At 37.5% G+C, this 20,539-nt stretch overlaps 1 protein-coding gene and 1 pseudogene across 1 annotated transcript; both read right to left on the bottom strand.

Moving 5' to 3' along the window:
- Positions 1–74: 74 nt before the first annotated feature.
- On the bottom strand, positions 75–1,048 carry LOC142446465 (olfactory receptor 10AG1-like). Its single transcript, XM_075548214.1, has one exon. It carries the CDS (start codon positions 972–974, stop codon positions 75–77), a length of 900 nt encoding a protein of 299 aa, XP_075404329.1. The 5' UTR covers positions 975–1,048.
- Positions 1,049–15,539: 14,491 nt separating this feature from the next.
- LOC142446464 (olfactory receptor 10AG1-like) lies at positions 15,540–16,480 on the bottom strand (annotated as a pseudogene).
- Between the last annotated feature and the right edge of the window lie 4,059 nt (positions 16,481–20,539).

Here is a 20,539-nt window from a genome sequence, read left to right as displayed (position 1 = left end):
CTTTTTATGACTGAGCAATATACCACTGTGTGAAAATAGCATAAATGGCCATTTAGGTACTTTCCAGGATAATACTACTTTTTAAACAATAATTTTCTCAGTGCAGCAATAACATCCTTGTTCCTGAGACTGTATATCATGGGGTTGAATATTGGAGTCACAATGGTGTAGAAAAGGGAAATTACTTTGTCTGGTCCGGGGGAATGTAAGGATTTGGGTCTGAAATAAGAGATAGAGGCAGATCCAAAGAATAAAACCACAACCAGCAGGTGGGAGGAACAGGTGGAGAAGGCTTTAGTTCTTCCTGAGGCAGTTGGCAACTTCAGGATGGTGGACATGATTTTGCTGTAGGAGGCCAGGATCAGCATGAAAGGAACGGCAGCAATAAATATAACTATGATGTAAACAAATGTCTCATGAATGGAAGTGTCCCCACAGGCCAACTGAATAATAGGTGGGATATCACAGAAGAAGTGGTTAATTTGGTTTGAAGCACAAAAATCCAGAGAGAAAATCTGAGCTGTTTGTCCGATCTGGACTGGAATTCCAATGACCCAGGAGCCAACTGCTAGCTGGACACACGCCTTTTGGTTCATGACTAGAGGGTAGTGCAGAGGGTTACAGATGGCCACATAGCGGTCATCAGCCATCACAGCCAGGAGGAAGCACTCTGTGGTCCCCAGCACAAGAAAGAAGCAGAGCTGGGTGGCACATTCCAGGAAAGAAATGCTTCTATTTTGAGTCCAAAGATTCACAAGCATCCTGGGGATGATGACTGATACATAACAGATTTCCAATGAGGAAAAATTTGCCAGGAAAAAATACATGGGCTTCTGTAAGGCAGGATCAAGTCTGGTTAATATGATGATGAGGCTATTCCCAACTATGATGATCATGTACATGATCAAGAACGTTCCAAATAGAAAGCCTTGGAGATTTGAAAGGTCTGAGAATCCCAGCAGGACAAAGTGCATCCCTGTGGACACGTTACCCTCTGCTTTTTTGACTTCCGGCTTTACCTGTAGGAACGGTGCAGCCAGAAGTTCAAGTTACTCTGCTTTGGGCTTTTGTTATCTCACTTAGAATCTGGAGATGACATACGTTAGACTATTTTAAATTCCCTATAAAAACAGATGCTACACATGACAATTTATTCAAGATTATGTTCAAATATTTCCAGTGACTCCATAAGACACATTTTATATAATGTTTTACCAAAGTGCTTTCTATTTCTTTTTCTTGGTGATGAAATACATGATTTTAAATTTTGCTGTTCAGGTTTACACTTAATAAAATAGAAAACCCTAAATTAGCATTTATGGTTCGAATTACTCCATTCTTTTCATTGGCATTATCTCCTGATGTAATATCAATTATATTCCAATATAATCAATTGTAGGTTAATTTTTATCCAAATAGACATTCTGTGTATCATCTATTACAGTTTTACACCATTTAAAAATAATTATGTAAACTAGTGGTTTTCCTTTGACATCCTAGAGTCTTGTTTAGCTTTAACATACTGTATATCAAGGCTTTTAAAATATAAACATTATATGATGTGCTAAATATTAAATGTTGTGGACAGGTATTTTATCATTACATCTCTATTGATATTTCAATATAAGTTCTCTGAAGTGAGATATCATCATTTTTATTTGAATTTTGTAGTCAGGCAGATGTTAAAAACAAGTACAGGAAGAATTTATGATAAAGCAATAAATTTTAATTATACACCTTCATCCTTTCCTTTATGAGCTCTTGTTCAGTATTATGGAAATTACCTTCCATTATTCTTATATTTTCTTGAAACATTTGCATTCTCACTAAATGCTGTCCTTCACCCAAACTCATTTAGGCCATTTGATTTCCTTTCTTGCATATATAGATAGCATGTTGTACACACATGTGTACTGCTGTGATTGTCAAACTTTATTAAGCAATTTTCTTCTTGATGCATCTACTAATCAGTGTCTTAGAAACCCGAAGTGTCATAGAAAATCAAATATGTTCTTCTATGCAATGCATAGTATTTTGTTCAATGAAATATAATTGATTAGTATCCTACATTTTGATGTAACAGCCCCTTCAATTATTTCTATAAATGAATATACTTCTGAGTGGTAAGGATGGGCCTGCATACTCTACTAATAAATAATGTGATGATGCTTTTTCTGTGTGAATGTGTGTGTTTCTTTTGCATGTTAAAGCATCATGCTCAGCTTTTCCCCCTTAAATAAGTGAAGTTTACCTCATTGATTCCTGTGTTGATGAATAGATTGTCCATTATATGTTAATTAATTGAAACTCAATACAGATAGCTAATTATACCTTTTGTTGTTGTTAGTAGCCCTTTCTTTTTTTTTTTTTTTTTTTCAAGTAGCCCTTTCATCTAATGGCAACCCCGTGTGTTTGGAGAAGAATTTCTTGGTAGGGATCTTAATGCTCTGACCTTTGTGAATACATTGCCAGACATAACTTCTAAAACACCTCAAAATATTTTCATGCTGTCAGTTTTTGGCTAGTTTTCTCATGCTTAACTGTTTGCATGAATCAGAGACCAGTCAATAGAGATTAACTACTTGCAAAGAGGAGACTTCTCTAGAAGAGGGGCACCCCTCAAAGATCAGATATTTTTAAGACTCTGTAGTTAAGTTGTTTGTTGTTGCTGTTGTTGTTTTTACAAATCAACCTTCAAGGTACTCTCCATTACAAGTAACACATTGGTCAAATCAAGTTTCAATTCTTGGAAATATTCAAATATCTGTTTGGATGACTGACGGCACCTCCTTTGTTTTTCTTTTAACCTCTTCTATGTCATCAAAGTGTTGTCATTTTCTGTTTCTCTTCATTGGCAGAAACAAAAAGAAGTCTCACGGAACATGACCAGGTGAGTCAGGTGCATGGTGCAAAAGAGACATGCTGGGTTTTGCCCAAAACTGGGGCACTGAGATGGCTGTGTGTGTGGGTGTGTTGTCAAGGTGGCAAAACCGGTCCCTCATCCACACAAATCAGGCCATTTTTGTGGCCCATTGTTAAGCAATCATTTCAGAACCTCTAATAGCTTGATTTAGCAGTCTGACTTGGAGGAGCAAACTCCAAACGCACTATCCCTCTCACATTGTGATAAGAGTTGTAAGAGACCCCAGTAAAATGATTTTTAAAAGGAAAAAAAGAACATGACAATCAACACCCTAATTTCAGATGCCTACTCTCTAGAACTATACATAATAAAATTTTGTTTTTATAAAAAATAAAACAAAACACAAAGGATTATCGGCTTTTGTGGGAGAACCCCTTGTAAGTATACCTTCAAGGTATTCAGCCTAGCTCAGGTCCTAGAGGAGACATAATGGGGACAGCAGACTGCCAAAACGGGGCACTCAGAGGGTTTACTGCTATTAGTGAAGGAAGTCAAGTAACCTATTTCTCTGCATCTGCAGTATTCGAGACAGAATAGTAAAGTAAGGACTTCCAAAACACTATCTGATAAATCTCTCCCAGCAGAAACACTACTGTAGGGAGTGTTAAAATGCTCTAACTCGGTGTCAGGAATCTTCAGAAACTGGTGGCCAGCAGGCAGTATTGCCAATATGACTTTAATTGTGTTAAACTACATAGCCTATACTTATTTTCCCTGCACCATTCTATAAAACTGTACCAAACACTGACCTCTGTAAGTCAATGGAGAGCCTAGTGCATGCAAATGATGAGAGTTGTTTGTTGGATTTTTCAACACTATGTATCTTTTGGCTAGTTTTGATCTCATTTCATCGTAAAACCATGAAAACAATGAGTTTACAATGGGTAGCTAAACATTCTTTGAAACAAACAAACAAAAAGTAAAGTACTTCTTTTTGTTTTCAAAAATTGCATGCTCTCTGCTGATGCTTAAAATGTAGAGATGCACATAAAAAAGAATTTTATGTTGAACAGAGCTAGTTCATGCCTACCTGTAAGATTAGCGTAAAACCCATCCTGCTCTTTGGTGATTGTGCTAAGAATCAAACAGAAAATGACAAACAATCTTTATGTAAAGATTAAATAAATCACTTTTGTTACCACAGAGGCTGGACCCCTTCTGAAATCCATCCCGCTCTCAGAGCAAATAGTACTATTTAAATAGTAAATAGTCGCTGCCCTGGGGAACAACTCCCAGATTGCTTTCTAATTAAACCAAATCATTTGACCTGTTACTCAAGGCCTTGGGCCCAAACCAATACAAGCCTAAATGTTGAAATTTTGTTGGATTCTAATGAAAACATTTGTTGTTTTTGGTAAGATAGACACAACATTAAGTCTCCTATCCATGAACTTGGAATATTTTCCAATTTTTTAGATATTCTTTAATATCTACCATTATAGGTTATAGTTTTCAGTGTACAAGTCATTCACTCCTTTAGTTAATTTTATCCCTGGATATTTTATTATTTTTAATGCTATTGCAAATACAATGGTTTTGTTAAAATTGTTTAGCGGTTCACTGTTGATGTATGAAAAAAAAACCTGTTTATATAAGAACCTTGTCAAAAAGTGAAGGGAAACATGCAGATTAGTATAAAATTGTTAGGGAACCACATATCTAACAATTACTTACCTTCCAGAATATATCAAGCACACGTATTGTTGTTAGGTGTCATGCAATCCATCCCATCCCATAGCAACCTCATACACAACAGAATGAAACACTGCCTGGCCCTGCACCATGCTCAATTGTTCTTATGTTGCAGTCACTGTATCAATTCATTTCCTTGGTGGTCATCCTCTTTCTTGCTGCCCTTGAATTTTGCTAAAAACCAAGTCCTTGTCCAGGGACTTGTCTCGCCTGACAATGTGTATCAAGTATGTGAGGCAAAATTCTCATAATTCTTATCTCTCAGGAGCACTCTGACCACACATATCCATGTCTGATCAGTTTGTCCTTTTAGCTGTCCATGGCATTTCCAATGCTCTTCTTCAGCATCACAAGTCAGATGAATCGATTTTACTTTGATCTTTTTTATTCAATGTCCAACTCTCACAAGTATATTAGGCAACTGAAAATATATTTTGGGTCAGGTGAACTTTGATTTTCAAAGTAAATTCCCATACCCTATCCAAAGAAAAATGGGCAAAGAACTTTAACAGATTTGTCACCAAAAACCCGTTATATAAATATCAACTGAAACAAAAATGTACAGCATTATTTTATTTGTCATATTTAAATAAAAATCAAATGAATTATTATTTCAGCACCCATTAAAACTGTTATGATTTTAACAAGGGGAAATCAATTTGTTAGTGAAAAGTGGAGAAATTCATTGCTGGTGGGACTACAAAATAATAAGCAAGTTAAAATATAATACTTTTATGGTAAAAAAATACCACGTTCTCAAAATTTTCTAGTCCTAAATCTATAGTAAAATCTACTGAAAAAAAAAGAGTGTTGATAGACATTATATATGATCTGTAACTTCAATGTTCTTCATGATAACCAAAAGATGGTGACAACCAAAATGACCATAAGCCAATGGATAGATACAAAGAATGTGATATTCCATCAAATGGAACATTACTTAGCTGTAAAAGTTAGCTTAGGTATATGCTTCATATATATGTGAAGTTCTTATATATGCTTCAACATAGATGAACCTTGAAAATATTATGATCACTTTAACAAGTCATTTGCACATGGACAAAGAGTGTGTCAGTTTCTCCTGGGAGTTGGAAAAAATATTATGTCATCCCCTTGACATAAAACATTTAGAATATTGTTTGCAGTAGTGGTTGCAGAGAAGGGGAAGAAGGTCAAGAACAAAAAGGGTCATTCAGAGGGAATATGTCGTTTCTGTGAGGTCTGGGCCAAAGTTGAATGGCCCCAAGGAGAGACATTCTCAATTAAATAAGACAGAAAAGGAGGTGTAGGTGACTCTGCTCCATTTTCAGAAGAACCTAGAAGAGGGAGCAGAGCCCAGAGTGTATTCACCTATGATCTTTGTAGGTCTTGAGGCATGCAAGCTTCTCATTAATCATGTACATCAAACAACATGACACTGTATTGATCTTGGTATGTCAAGCATTCAGAAGGAGTAATCAAGGGCATGCAAGAGGAGCAAACATTCTTTAAGATAAGCGTAATTTATCTGTGTATGTGAGAAGTCAAGTGTCTGTTGAAAACAATTTTGTCTAAGCATTTCTGGGGGCAGATGTGCTGGGAAGAAATGTCCTTCGTGGAGTTTTGTGTATTCAGGCTTTTTCCATATTCGTACTGCCTTGTATTAGGGATGCCAGGCTGACCTCTTTGGTAATGAGTGCTGGGAGTGAGTGCTGGGGGTAGACCACATACACGTTCTTCCAGGCTCTCAGTTTCCCACACATTTATTTCCAAGTTGATAGAATAGTTAGTAACTTGATTATGGTTATGGTTGAATTCTGTGATAAATAATGATTGATGTCACTGAATTGTGTCTCTAAAGCATGTTGAAATGAACCATTCTTACACATATCTTGTGACTAGCCCATTGGTCCTTTAAGTGTAATAAATTCTAGCAAAGACAAATAGGGTATATCTGAACTGACTATATTCAGCAAACGTCATACATTCTATGAGGGTAGGTGAAATACTTACATAACTCTCGTACACTGGATTATCTACAGCAACAAAACCAGTAAACATCTTATATGTATAAGAAAGAATTTTATATCAAGAAGTAATTTTATATCAAGAAGGCATCCCAGCCCAGTTCGATCAAGTCCATAGGTTCCGTGCTAGTTGGCCCCCTCGTCAGGCTCATGTGACTTCCGGCCAATGGTGCAGAAAGGTGACGTGGGAAGCAGGGAGGTCATCAGCTGGAGAGTGCACAGTTATGTTGATCTAAGATCCATGGAAACATGGCAGGATGCTGCCAACTGACACATTGACGCTCAGGGATGTCTGCCTACTAGGACAGAATCCTGAAGCCAGACAGAATCCCAGCAAGCAGGGAGGGGGAAGGGCAACAGAGACAGAAAGTTTCTCTTACTTTTTGCCTTCAAAAAAAATACACCCCAAAGGAAGCATCACTAGATGGCCACCTGATTGACAGGTTAGAGCCACCCCCTATCTCCACACAAGTACAATCAAGTTGGCATAAAATCAAAGCACAGTGTCTTCCAAAATAGTCCTTTAACCCCATCAGACAACAGTTGTTAAAATGCCAAAAATACGTTGCTAAGCACACACTTCCTATGACAACAGGACACTGACACCACTGAGAAAAGTTAGGAACCAGAAATTATCTACATCACCAAACATGTGGAACATGAGTATCATTGATATCATCCCCTTTATACATCTGGAGTTGCATTTGGATATATAAAGCAGAACGTGGTTATGTTCTTCACACAATGATCTGGGTTGGTTGTATTCGTTAATCCAGGACATTGGAGGTAAAGTCTTACACCTTCCCTTTTTTCTTAGATGTGGATGGTTCAACTCGCCATGCCATCGTTATCTTGCGGTTTGTGGGACACAGTCCAGCACGACACTCCCAGGATTACATTTAAGACGGTTGTGTGGACTGCAATATTGTACCATTTCTAACAATTGGTTTCCAAACATTCTTTTCATTTTTAGCAGTGTGAGTTGCTCTCAAACTATTTCAATTCAAAATAATAAAAAAGAAAATAATAAACATATTTAAAACTTATTGTTTTGGTTTTTTGTTTGCACGGAAATCACACATCCATTAATTTGTTATTCCGGTTTTACTAGAGAAACAAATTCATAGACACGCCTATGTGTATAAGAAAATGCTTTCTATATGGAGGAATTGTACATTAAGAAAACATCCTAGCCCAGTCAAGATCAAGTCCATAAGTCCGATATTAGCACATACATCCAATATCAATCTATAAAGTCCTTTTCAGACTCACAAAACACATGCAATGAGGCTGAATGCAGGAAGATCACAGGCCAGAGGGTGGGAAATCAGGTGGATCCAGTAGTATCGAAGCATCATAGTACTGGCAGGGGTCTCCACATGGCTCCTCCAGCTCAGAGCACTCGCATAGCTCCATTTGTCTTGTTAGCTGAAAATCTCCCTGGAAGTGAGCTAGTCTCCTGCCTCCAGAGAGCTTTTTATCTCCTTAGCATCTCCAAATAAGGTCATCAAGGTGGGACCTGATGGACAGGTAAAACTCCACGTCTTCACTCTTCATCCTCTCAAATTGACAATTAATTATATAACTACCACAGACCTTCCCTTGTCAATTTGATACTTTCATACTACTCTTTAGCCATATGCAATGTGAAAATAAACGATAATAAAATCATATCTTTACCTAACAGGATAGAACTAAAATGCTTATAATTCAATATGTGCCACCCAATTTAAACGTAACATTCTATAAGGGAACAAAGCAAAAATATCCTATGCCAGACATTTGTAGATGAGTAGCACCTACATCTTCATCCTATAGTCTTATGAATATATTCCAGCACCTATGAAATTTTGCAAGCCAGTCACTTCATGCCTCTATCCTCCCCATTTTTGGTATCCAATTTCTATGTTGTCACCTACATTAACCAGTGCTCTGAGGAGACAATCATATTCTTTGATGTGAAGAATCCTCATTCCTGTTGATAACTTGTAAAATCCTCATCCATAAACAAAATCAAATCAGGACAGGACATCCATAAAATCTACAGCTATAAGCTCCAGAACACAGGCTGAAAAATCTTCTCTTCTTCTGTCGGGTTCTTGTAAACTCCATGTGGGCTCCCTCACTTAGCCTCACCAGGGTGCCCATTGGTCACCTTGCCTTCAGACAAAGGTGCCACCACAAATTCTCAACAACTGAACCACCCTCGTGCTGGGTCATGAACTTCAGTCCAGTCAACCTGCTCTCATCTTCTCCTCTAGTTCCTGTTAACCTAGTTCATGACTGTAGTTGTCCAGACACAACCCATCTCTTTATTGCTGCATTTCTCCACTTCCACTCTATAAGTGGATCCAGTTGGTCATCTAGCAAGCATTTTAGCCTGCCCACAGGTTTCCTGTAATGTGCAGTCCTAGAGAGAAGTTTTCTTCATGGTTCAGATTTTTTCCAGCTTCTGGCACAAAAACCATTAATTATAGATTCAAAAAACCAAAGATTCCTCTTTATTCAATCTGTCAACAACCCCTAGACAAGTCTCTTGGAATGCAAATGTGCTGTGAATTCAAAGCAATGGCTGCAGTTTATCTTTTCAGAGTCTTCTTTGCGGGTGTGTCTTAAATGCATTTAAAGATCAAATTTTAATGGATCAAGGCAAGTGGGTTTACAAGTTGTCTATTTTCATATTTCTCAATAAGTATTTCTATACATTGGAGCCTTGTGAAGTCTGCATCGACAAGGAAAGTCAAATTCGTGTAGGCTATCCATAAAGTCAGCAAAATATGCACCAGTTCACAGGTTCAACCATCTTAATCTGTACAAGTTCTGGTCAACTCAATGTGGGCTGCCTCACTCAGCCTCCACAGGATGCCCACTGTTTGTCTTGCCTTTAGACCATGGGATCTCGCTAATATTCAAAAAGACTAGCCTCCTAATGCTAGGTAATGAACTTTAGAGCAGTCTAACTTCTCTCATCTTCTCTTTTTCCTGTAAACCAAGTCCACAGGTGTCAGTGGCCAAACTCAACCTGTCTCTTTATTGATGGATTTCTTCCACTTCCACTCAACAAGAAGATTCAGGTGGTCACCAACAGCATTGTCTCAAAAAAAGCCTGGAGGAAAGGATAGGATACGGACTGAAATAGGTGAATGGCAGTCGCATTCTTGACTGTACTCAGCTGTATTGCCAAAAAAATGGAAAGACATCTACCTGATAAGCCAACTGGAAGAATTCTCTTCCAATGACAGGTGGCCTAACAGAGTGTGCAGATTACTGAAAACTATCATAAAAGACAGGCTCAAGTTCAATTCTTCTGAAGAAAATTGTAAAGTGCTTCCTTTATGAAATCAACAATATTTACTGGAAATCCAAGCTAGATTAAGAAGAGGCCATGGAAGCAAAGACATCATTACTGATGTTAGTCTTTCTGAGCTAAAAGCAGAGAGTACCAAAGATACGTTCAACTATTTTATTTTTGGTTTCGATAAATAAATTCATGGAAATTTTTGGTTGGTTGGTTGTTTCTGCCTACGGCCCTGCTTTATTAAAGGTGTTCCTGGTGATGCTGAAATGCTAACCACAAAGTTGGTTTTTCAATTCCAGTAGCTCTTCTGGGAGAGAAAAGTGAAGTTATCTGTTCCCATAAAGATGCATAAAGCCCTGAGAAACCTGTGCGGTGTCTTTCTGAGTCAGAATTGACTTTGTGTCAGTGGACGTGTTTTATGGACCATACAAAAGTACTTGACTCTGGGTATCATAAACATTTATGCACAATACAGTGAAGAATGGATATTCCAGAACACTTAAAGAGTGCTCATTTAATACCTGTACACTGACCAGGAACCAATCATTTGAAGAGATGGAATGGACATTTGGTTTCTATACAGCGTGTATGAAACCATTTTTATTTTAATGGTTTACAAATGCTACACTGAACCATTTTGAACCGTTCCAATTCTCGCCCCACCCCCATCCCTTGAAGCACACTGTCCTTAGCGGAGGCGACTCCTCCAGTTATATTCTGAGTGCCGTCAGAGCCAAGAGACTCCTTTTCCTTCATGATATCGGACAATGTGAGGCTGCTACCAATAAGGTTCTTCTGTCTGATTAGAAAATAATTGGGATATTATTAAGTGAATGAAAGATGGATCCAGATACTAAAAGGTAGTCGCAGAAAATACTAGTGCTACATAGCAAATAAATTATAATTAATTAGTAAAATATTCTATCTAATATCAAGTTTACACTAGATACAGAAGGAAGACAAAGTTATATTCAAGAAACATTTTTTTTAGTTTATAGGTCTTTTCCAAATTCTTTGACTGCTTAGAAATATCAATCTGTAAACTTTTTAGGAAATTTGAAAAAAAGTTATTCTAGCTACATTTTCCCCGTTACTGATGAAACCATGTTTCTGTAAGACTATCTGCGTTACCATTCACGAAAGAAAGAAAACTTGCTGCACACAGTCATTTGGTTTTTACCTTTCCATCTTTTTGAGATAAAAGAAACCCTGCAATGCCAGCAAAGAAATAAAACTTCCAGATGGAATTCAAATATGACTCAAATTCATGATATCATCATTTATGTAATTTTAACTATCATATACTAGAAATCCATTCATTCAAAATATAATTTTTGGCCTGTGAATCTGTTCTGAGCTTACCTCAATGGTAGAAGAGCATTACAACATAGAGGGAGGAGAGCAATGACACTTTAATGACCAGTGAGAAATGTATGTAACTTCCATGTATAAAGCTAAAACCAAACCCACTGTCATCAAGCTGATTCTGAGGGCTAGTGATTCTGCACATCAGAATAGACCTACCACTGAGACTCACAGGCTGCTCAAGCAGACTGCCTCATCTTTCTTCTGGGAGCAGCTGTTGGGTTAGAACCACTGGCCTTGTTGTTAACAGCTCACCAGGACTCTTTTATGATAGCCTATAAATAAGTTGGCTCAAGCAAAGAGTTCTAGAGACTACATACTGAAAATTAAAAGATTGGGAAGTCAAGAAGTTAGAAAGTTTAGGAAAAAACATCAAAATTATGAATGTTAAAAATTATGACGGAAGCAATAATCCTATTCTTGCTAATTGATCTTGAGATCACATAACATAAAATAAAATATGAAGTTAAATTAATATTTTCATTGGTTATTGACAGTGGTTTAAAACTGTGATATCAGTTGTTTAATGGAAATAATATCAACAACATATTTTAGAGAAAAAACCTAGTAAAGTTATTATGAGCAGAAAGATGAGATTTTCCATTCCTATAAAAAATTTACTGTGTAGGAAACCCAGAAGACCAGTTGTAGTCTGTCCTAGAGGGTAAGAATGAACTTAATGTCAGGAAGGAAGTCAAGTAAAGTATATTTTATTTTTTAAATGAAAAGAATTCGAATGTCCAATTAAGTTGGGTTTCTTCTTTAGGTAATTGGCATTGTAGGATTCTTTTTGCTGCAAATAAATAAACAAGCAATGGAATAATTGTCTCAACAACAATGCTTCACATGATATCTGGAAATACCTTGACAAGTTTGATTTTGATTTTGTGCTGCTTTATACTTTTCCAAATGCTCTTACATCCTAATTTGATATTTGGACTATACATTAATGCAGTAAGTTACTAGTAATAAACTCTTCCAGAGTGGATTCAAATATGACTCAAAATAATGATATTATAATTTACTTAAGTTTTACTGTTCTCACATATTAGAAATCCATTCACTCTGAAACATAAATTTTATCCTTTGAATCTTGTATGTGCTGACCACATACAAAGTTATAGCTTTTGCTATTATATTAATTATTAATATCATAAAAATTAGCTACATGATATGATCAAGATATTAGTATAAAAAGCAGTCATGGATTTCTGGGAGAGCAATGTCCCATCACACTGTAATTATGTTTCATTAAGTTAAAACAAATAAACACCACCACCACCACCGTTGTCATCATAGTCACGATCATGGTCATCATCAAAGGAGGCCTGGTGACACAAAGGGTTAAAGGTTGGGCAGCTAATCAAAAGGGTTGGCAATTTGGACCCACAGTTCCTCTGCAGAAGAGACATGAGGGTGCCTGATACAATAGGCTTTTAGTCTTGTAAACACCAAGTAGTGTCCCACTGGTCAGAACTGACTAGAAGATGATGGGTTGGGTTGAGTTAAACACCCTCCTCTTTCTCCTTCTCTTTCTCCTCCCCCTCCTCATGGAATGTGTATCCAAGTCTACTACATATAAAATATCAAATAAGAAGGGTTTATGCATTTCTACTTCCTTAAAGATTGTAAAAGAAGTTCTTCAGGAAAATGGCACTTAATAATCTCTTATTGTGAGTTATTGATCTGAAACTACACAGAGTTATAAAGATGGGTGTTAAAGGATGGATCCACAGATGCTTGCTTTTCCTGATAATGTGAAAAGACTGCTGTGATAATTTCACTCAAAAAAGAAGAAACTCTATCAAAGTTAAGGCAAACATTGTCAAAATCGTATGGGCTTTGGGAATCGAGATGTGAATTTCAACAGTGTGTTCCCCTTTAAATGCACAGTTTATTATTTTTTATCTTAGTTGGTATAGGAGTTGCTGTTTGGTGTGCAATCAAGAAATATAAAATAAGCACAGCAAATTGCACGAGTTAATCATCACTCAATGGAGCCCTGATGACATAGTGGGTGTGCGTGGGACTGTTAATCTCAAGGCCAGCGGTTTGAAACCACCAGCCATCCATGCAGAGAAAGGCGAGCTTCCTACTCCATAACCAGTTACACATGCAAACCCTCAGCGGCAGCTCTACCCTGTCTTAGAGGTTTGCTGTGAGTTAGAATTGACTCAACAGCAATGAGTTTGCGTTTTTTTCTGGCTAAAAGATTATACTGACTAAAATGTTAATATAAATATCTGCAGCAAAATGTCAGAGGAAGATAGGGTAGGAATTTCCTGTTGGATTATGTGTGCCAGCAGGAACTACTTTGGAAAGGAATAGAGTGAGTGAGTGTACATTTCCTTTGAATTGAATCATTCTTCATAGTGCTGGAGAGAACTGGTGGTCCAGGGCTAGAATTCTTATATTCCATTCAACAGAGCCGGGGTCACTTTTTGGCCAAGTCCCCTCAAGTGTAGCCATCACACATCAATCAATGTGAGTTTGAATCTCTCTGTGATCTTGTAAGGTGTTCAGCAGGGTTTACAGGTAAAGATGGATTAGGACTACAGGCCCGGCACACTACTTTTGAAAACAAGCTACCCGCGCCCACGCTGCCCCATCTGCTCTGTTTGAATGAGCACAAACACAGGACCAGGCTGTCTTCCATCTCGTGTGCATGGTGTTGCCATGAATTGGCGTCCACTGAACAGCAGTTAACCACAGCAGTCTTAAAAGGGTAGATCCTAGTTTAATAAATATGCTCTCAATATGTATTCATTAACTAAATTTTCCAGATATTTATATCAGATTGATTTAATGATAATAATATGTTGTAATACATTCTCTCATGTAGTTAATCATTTTGGAAATCTTCATTTCCTATTTATTGTTGACCAAGATGGATATTATAGATTCAAAGAAGAATTCAAGAAAATATAAGTCTGAAGATTTAGACAGTTAATTAAGACAACAAAATTTGAACAATTGTAAGATTATGTAAACTAAAATATTTGATGAATTCGGTTCATAATTTTAATAAAAATTATGGGATACTGAATATACTTATTAATGCAACAGCATTCTTCTTTTAATTGAATTACTCAAATTAGACCCATTTCTAACTATGTATCCTAGCTCAATAACCTCAGGATAGATATGCCAAAATAGATCTTCAAATACAAGTGATTAACATGCCAATGGTTGAATGTAGAGGTTTGATATGCTTCGTTCATAGGGTTATTAGGGTCTACGACCCTTTAGGCCTAGAAGTGAACTCACTCGAGTTGCTTAACTTTCAGCTGGATTATAAAGTGATCTGAGAGGTGAATGTTCCCACCAAGAATATATACACTTTGGGCGACGTTCAACCTGATGAGTTCAATAGAAAAGACTGGGAAGGGAAATTGCAAACACTCAAAAGAAGTTAAGAAGCACTGTTGTATTATGGGGATTGCAATAAAAATGTACACGAATCATTGAGTGGAAAACCAATGTGTTCTGTAAATATTAATCTGAATTACAGTTTTAAAAAGAGGTGCTCAAAGAATGCAGCAAAACATTCCCCAGTTGAATGATTTCTTCAACAATTCAGTGACATTGAATACACTTTTGTCATGCTGTGCAATCATTATCATGTAAATTTTTCTCCTTTTCTTTATGCTTAATTTTATGCAATAATTAGTGGGTGCCTCAGGAATCAGTTAGAAAACAATTTCAAACACCATCACCTCCTGAACAAATGTAGCAAATGACTGTGTAAAAAATAGAAAAGGACTGGGAATAGTCAGAGAGGTGCCCAGTACCAGGTGTCTGACGGACTTTGACCTGACATTAGTCAAGTTATAGCAGCATCATGGGATCGTCAAGACTGACTTTCAGGAGCATGCATTCCCCCAATATTTTCCCACATTCTGGTTCAGTTTCAGTTTTCCTGGTAGTTTCCTCTAGGCTATGGCCCATGTGAACAAACATAGAGTCTATTTTTGCAATTTATTCTGCCAAAATCCATATAAATCGGAGTCCACCTAAACAATAATTATCTGTTTTCCCTTTATCCAAATGTGGTTTATATGCATTCTATTATTTAATAAAGGTGGGGTAATTTAATATTTGTCCCTGGGTGACTCAACCATGACACAGCACTAAATTTTCAAGTTTCATCCTCCTTTAGGGATGCAATGGGACTTAATTTCTCTTTCTGATTCCATGTATTCCATTGTGTGTAAATACCACAATTTTATTACTAGAGATATTGGTGGTTTCTACCTTATATTACTTTAAAAAATAGTTTTCTCAGTGCAGCAATAACATCCATGTTTCTGAGGCTGTATATCATGGGATTAAACATTGGAATTACAATGGTGTATAAAAGAGAGGGAAGTTTGTCCATTCCTGCAGAATGACTGGATTTGGGGTTTAGATAGGCGACGGTAACAGATCCGAAGAACAAAACCACCACCAGCAGGTGTGAGGAACATGTGGAGAAGGCTTTTGCTCTTCCTGAGGCTGTTGGCAACTTCAGGATGGTGGAGATGATTTTGCTGTAGGAGGCCAGGATCAGCATGAAAGGGATGGCAACAATAAACACGGCTAATATATACACAGCCATCTCGTTAACAGAAGTGTCCCCACAGGCCAGTTTGATAATGGGTGGGATATCACAGAAGAAGTGGTTAATTTCCTTAGAAGCACAAAAATCCAGAGAGAAAATCTGCGCTGTTTGTCCTATCTGGACTGGAATTCCAATGACCCAAGAGCCACCTGCTAGCTGGACACACGCCTTTTGGTTCATGACTAGAGGATGGTGTAGAGATGGACACATAGCGGTCATAAGCCATCACAACCAGGAGGAAGCACTCCGGGCCCCCAGCACAAGAAAGAAGCAGAGCTGGGTGGCGCATTCCAGGAAAGAAATGCTGCTATTTTGAGTCCAAAGATTCACAAGCATTCTCGGGAGACTGACTGATACATAACAGATTTCCAATACGGAAAAAAATTTGCCCAGAAAAAGTACATGGGCATCTGTAAGGCAGGATCAAGTCTGGTTAATATGATGATGAGGCTATACCCAACTATGATGGTCATGTACATGAAAAAGAACGCTTCAAATAGACTGCCTTGGAGATTTGAAAGGTCTGAGAATCAGAGCTGGACAAAGTGCATCCCTGTGGACACGTTACCCTCTGCTTTCTGTGCTTCTTGTCTCATCTGTAGAAATGGTTTAGTCAGAGGTACAGTTACTTCACATTTTTTGGCGATTCTAGTCTTACCTATAAATTGTTATGTCTATAGATTTATTAATTCACTATAATAATAAAACCTATAATGGCATTTTCTCCAAAATGATGAAGAGGTATATTTTTAAATCATTACTCAGAAATTCCTCAGAAACATTTCTTTTTGTTTTGTTTGTGCCTAAGGTTATTTTTGTTTTTCTTTTTTTCTGTTGATGAAATACATGCATTTAAATATTGCTCTTAATAGCAACCCTCAAAAAAATCACAATATATGAAATTTTGTTCAGTGATAGTAAGCATTCCATTCTTTAATTAGTATTCTTTCCCCTTCCATCTCTCAATTCTGTTTTCCAGTAATATTGATGGAAACTCATCTTTCATTGTTTTATTAATTTTTTTCTTACAGCTTGCTCTATAAAGAGGGACATTATCCTCAACTCATATATGACAACATTTGCCTTAATCATTCAGATCCTTATGAAATGGTCATCCTTCCAACCGCCTCTGTGCTGATCCATCTGGTCTTCTATCTTGCAAATGCATATTGCATAAAGTGGTGTGTGTGAGATTGCGATGGTCAATATTTGTTATACATATTTTTATCTCTATAGGAGCCCTGGTGGTGTCGTGGTTACTCAATGAACTGCTGTCTGCAAGGTCAACAGTTGAAAACCACTACTGGCTGTATGGGAAATAGACCTTTTCATTCTTGTTAAGAGTCTCAGAAACGCACAGGGCTAGTTCTAACCTATCCTATAGGGTTGCTTTGAATCTGCATTGAATCCAGGATAGTCAGTGAGTGAGAGTTTCTTATCTCCACCACCAAGGTTAAACTAATTACCATTGAGTTCTTTCTTCTTTATACAAAACAAACAAAAAACCACTGCCAATGAGCCAGTTCTGACTCACTGGGTCCTACAGGGTCTCCAAGTCTGTAAATCTTTAAGTGAATAGAGGAACAACTGATAAAACCAACCCATTAATATTTCTAAAGCTGTAAATCTTTGAGAAAGTTGTCAACCAGCTCTTTCTTCCTAGCATGACTGGTAAATTTGAACAGAGGATCTTTGGAGCATAGTACTTTCACTATTGAACCATCTTCTTTTTTTTTTTTTTTTTTTGAAAATTAAGCTCGTTTTTATTTTTTAAGCGAATCTATCTTTTGCTAAGTACCGTATTGCTGGGGTTAGACTCCAGCGAAGTAGTGCAATAACAGACAGATGAAACATGGTCCTAATGTTCTGATTGGAGAGGCGGAGAAGAGTTGACGGGCTTCTCCCAGTCCAGAAAGTCAATGGGAGACTGGGAAGTGGCAAGGGTCCTTCCCAATGCTCATGAATGAGTTCTGTTCGCTGGGTTTTTATCACCTTTTGGTGAGAGCCTTTAACGGACGTTTTCCTATTTTGTCTACATGCTGCCCACATGCAGATGGCTTTCTGAAGTTAATGCCGCTAAGATGCATACGGCATCTTTCTTGGTTTGGATCTGTTACCTGCCAAATCTTAGCAGAGAGGCACAGGGACATCTAGAGATTAAAACGGCAATCAATGGGCTGTCGGGGGAAACACAATTAGGAACGAAGTACAAGGCTTGACTTCACGAAGCAGGAGCGATGAGCTTCACGGCCACCCCCTGGTGAACTCATTCCAGGCGCCTTCCTCCCTGGGCCACCTCATCTCCTCTACCAAGCCGCACACAGGACTGACTCCCCTTCCACGACAGACGTGGGGAGCGAGCCTCCAAAGGAAGGGCATGTAATTCCGATCTCTGGTGTGGGGACACGCAGCTGTTTGGGGAGGCTGGGGTTCAACAGTGGGTAGAGTTATGGACATGAGGAGGCCCCAGGAACTCCTGTCCTTCCAGCCAATGGGGAGAAGACCTGGCTCTCAGTTGGAAGTCACTGGCTCCAGAACTCACAACAGAAATGACAAGACTTGACATCCTTTCAAGCCTGAAAAATTGTATTTCTGAGATCAGTCTGCTCGAAACACATCTTCTTATAATATCCTCATATATACCTAAGCTAAGTATAGTATTTTACTCAACAAATCATAATTGATTAACATCCATATAATTTACTTTAACAAGCCTTGGCAGATTACAAAGAGTCTTGGTAGCATTGTGGGTTAAGCATTGCACCGCTAGTTGAAAAAGCAGGGTTTCAGGTTCACCATCTGGTCCTCAGGAAAAAGATGAGCTCCCTTCTATACAGGTGCACAGCTTCAGAAATGCTGGTGAGTAATTCCACTCTGTCCTATAGGATCTTTACTAGTTGGATCTGACTGGACTGTAGTAGGTTATGTTTTGTGGTGTCTTTCTGTTAGATTATATAAATATGTCAAACTGAGTCCTCAAAATAATCACGCAGTGATGAGAATGGACTCCAAGCCATCATGGATCCCGTATCCTACCAATAATAGATTGAAGGATATAATGATACTTTTTTAAGTCTTCTGTGTTACAGTATTATATTCAGAAGAATGTACCATATTATATTAGAGAAGGAGCACATTAGCTCATTGTTCCCAGTATTGCTACATAGCTTCTACATTGTGTTCTAATTAATTCCACATTATAGACTCTTTGTTTTTGTTACTGCTGTTTAGTTCATTCAAATCCATGGTGACCCCATATGCTCAGAAGAGATCTGCTGCAAAGGGTTAGTCAGTCCTATCTTCTGATACACTTCATCATGAATTCAGTTACCAGCCCTCTGGCCAGCACTCCAGTGCTGCATTATTTGAAGCTCTAGAAGCCTGTCTGTAGAGATGAGCTCTTTCAAAAGATGAGACTAAAGGTGCTACACATGGGTCATGTCCTTGCCAAGACACAATGTGGACAGTAACACACACAGCTAAGTACAAATTATGATATTACTAGATTAACTTGTGACCATGGGAAATAGAAGTAACCATATAAGGTGGGTGGCACTTATCACATTCTAGCCTAAAGATTAACATTTAAAAGCATTTCTAAAATCCTTATCAGACACAGTTGTCTCAAATAAAAATGTTATTTGGGAGATTGTCAAAGATGCTTTAGCTGTGTCTCCAGCTAAACCGGAAACTAAGTTCAAATGCATGCTATCACTGAAATAATTTTCTTTCTAAAGGACAGAAAACTTAAACATTTCTATCACTGCACCATCACAAAACAATAACCATGTGTTACTGAATTCTATCATTCACCATAATTTGCATTCACTAAGCGCATTCAGTCTAATGCATGAGAGATGATGAATTATTCATTGTATTTTCTTCATCACCAGGTGTCATGTAACTATAGTTGATGTGACCATTGTCTTGGAATCTGTATCCCAGTTATTGTGTTTTGGATATTCCTAAACTGTTTTCTCAATTTTAGCCTCCAATTTTGTATTATTCCTCATTGATCAAGCATGATGGTACCATCTAAAAGATATCTCCAACTAGTTGTGAAGACATAATTGTTCAGAAAAAGTGATTATTGAACTTGTAAACCAGAATTTAGTGTTCTAAATATAAAGAAATATTTATGAGCTCAATTTGTTTTTATGTATAATGGAGAAGAAATGTATTGAACATTAAGAATAATGCTGAAAGTAAAAAGAAAAAAATTATAGTTATTCTGATTTAGGACATCTTTAGAAGGAATATTATTCTCATATTCAGTATAAAATAATCTATATATCCATCCTGGTATTTTTTCTTCATATATTTTATGTTGATTTCCCTGGTCTCTGCACTGTACTGGTGGGAGAAAGACAAGGCTTTCTGCTCCCATAAAGAGTTACAGTCTCAGAAACTCAGAAGGCCAGTTGTACCCGGTCCTATAGGGTTGCTAGTAGTTGGCTTGGTGTCGATTGGAATGTGGTGAGTAGTGAATACACTGGGGTCGGGATGTTATCACTTAGGGATAAATAACAACACAATATTACATGACTTATAGCAAGTTTAAAATTAATAGAAGATAAGAAATGGATATGAGAAATTGGTTGGCGTTCTTCAGAGCACTTTCTCTTCTAATAGAATACATTAATAATTTTTTTAAG

This window comes from Tenrec ecaudatus, chromosome 4 (assembly GCF_050624435.1).
Source record: "Tenrec ecaudatus isolate mTenEca1 chromosome 4, mTenEca1.hap1, whole genome shotgun sequence".
In the NCBI taxonomy this organism is placed as follows: domain Eukaryota; kingdom Metazoa; phylum Chordata; class Mammalia; order Afrosoricida; family Tenrecidae; genus Tenrec; species Tenrec ecaudatus.
The sequence above is the reverse complement of the archived record's forward strand: the minus strand, read 5'-3'. Positions and strand labels throughout refer to the sequence as shown.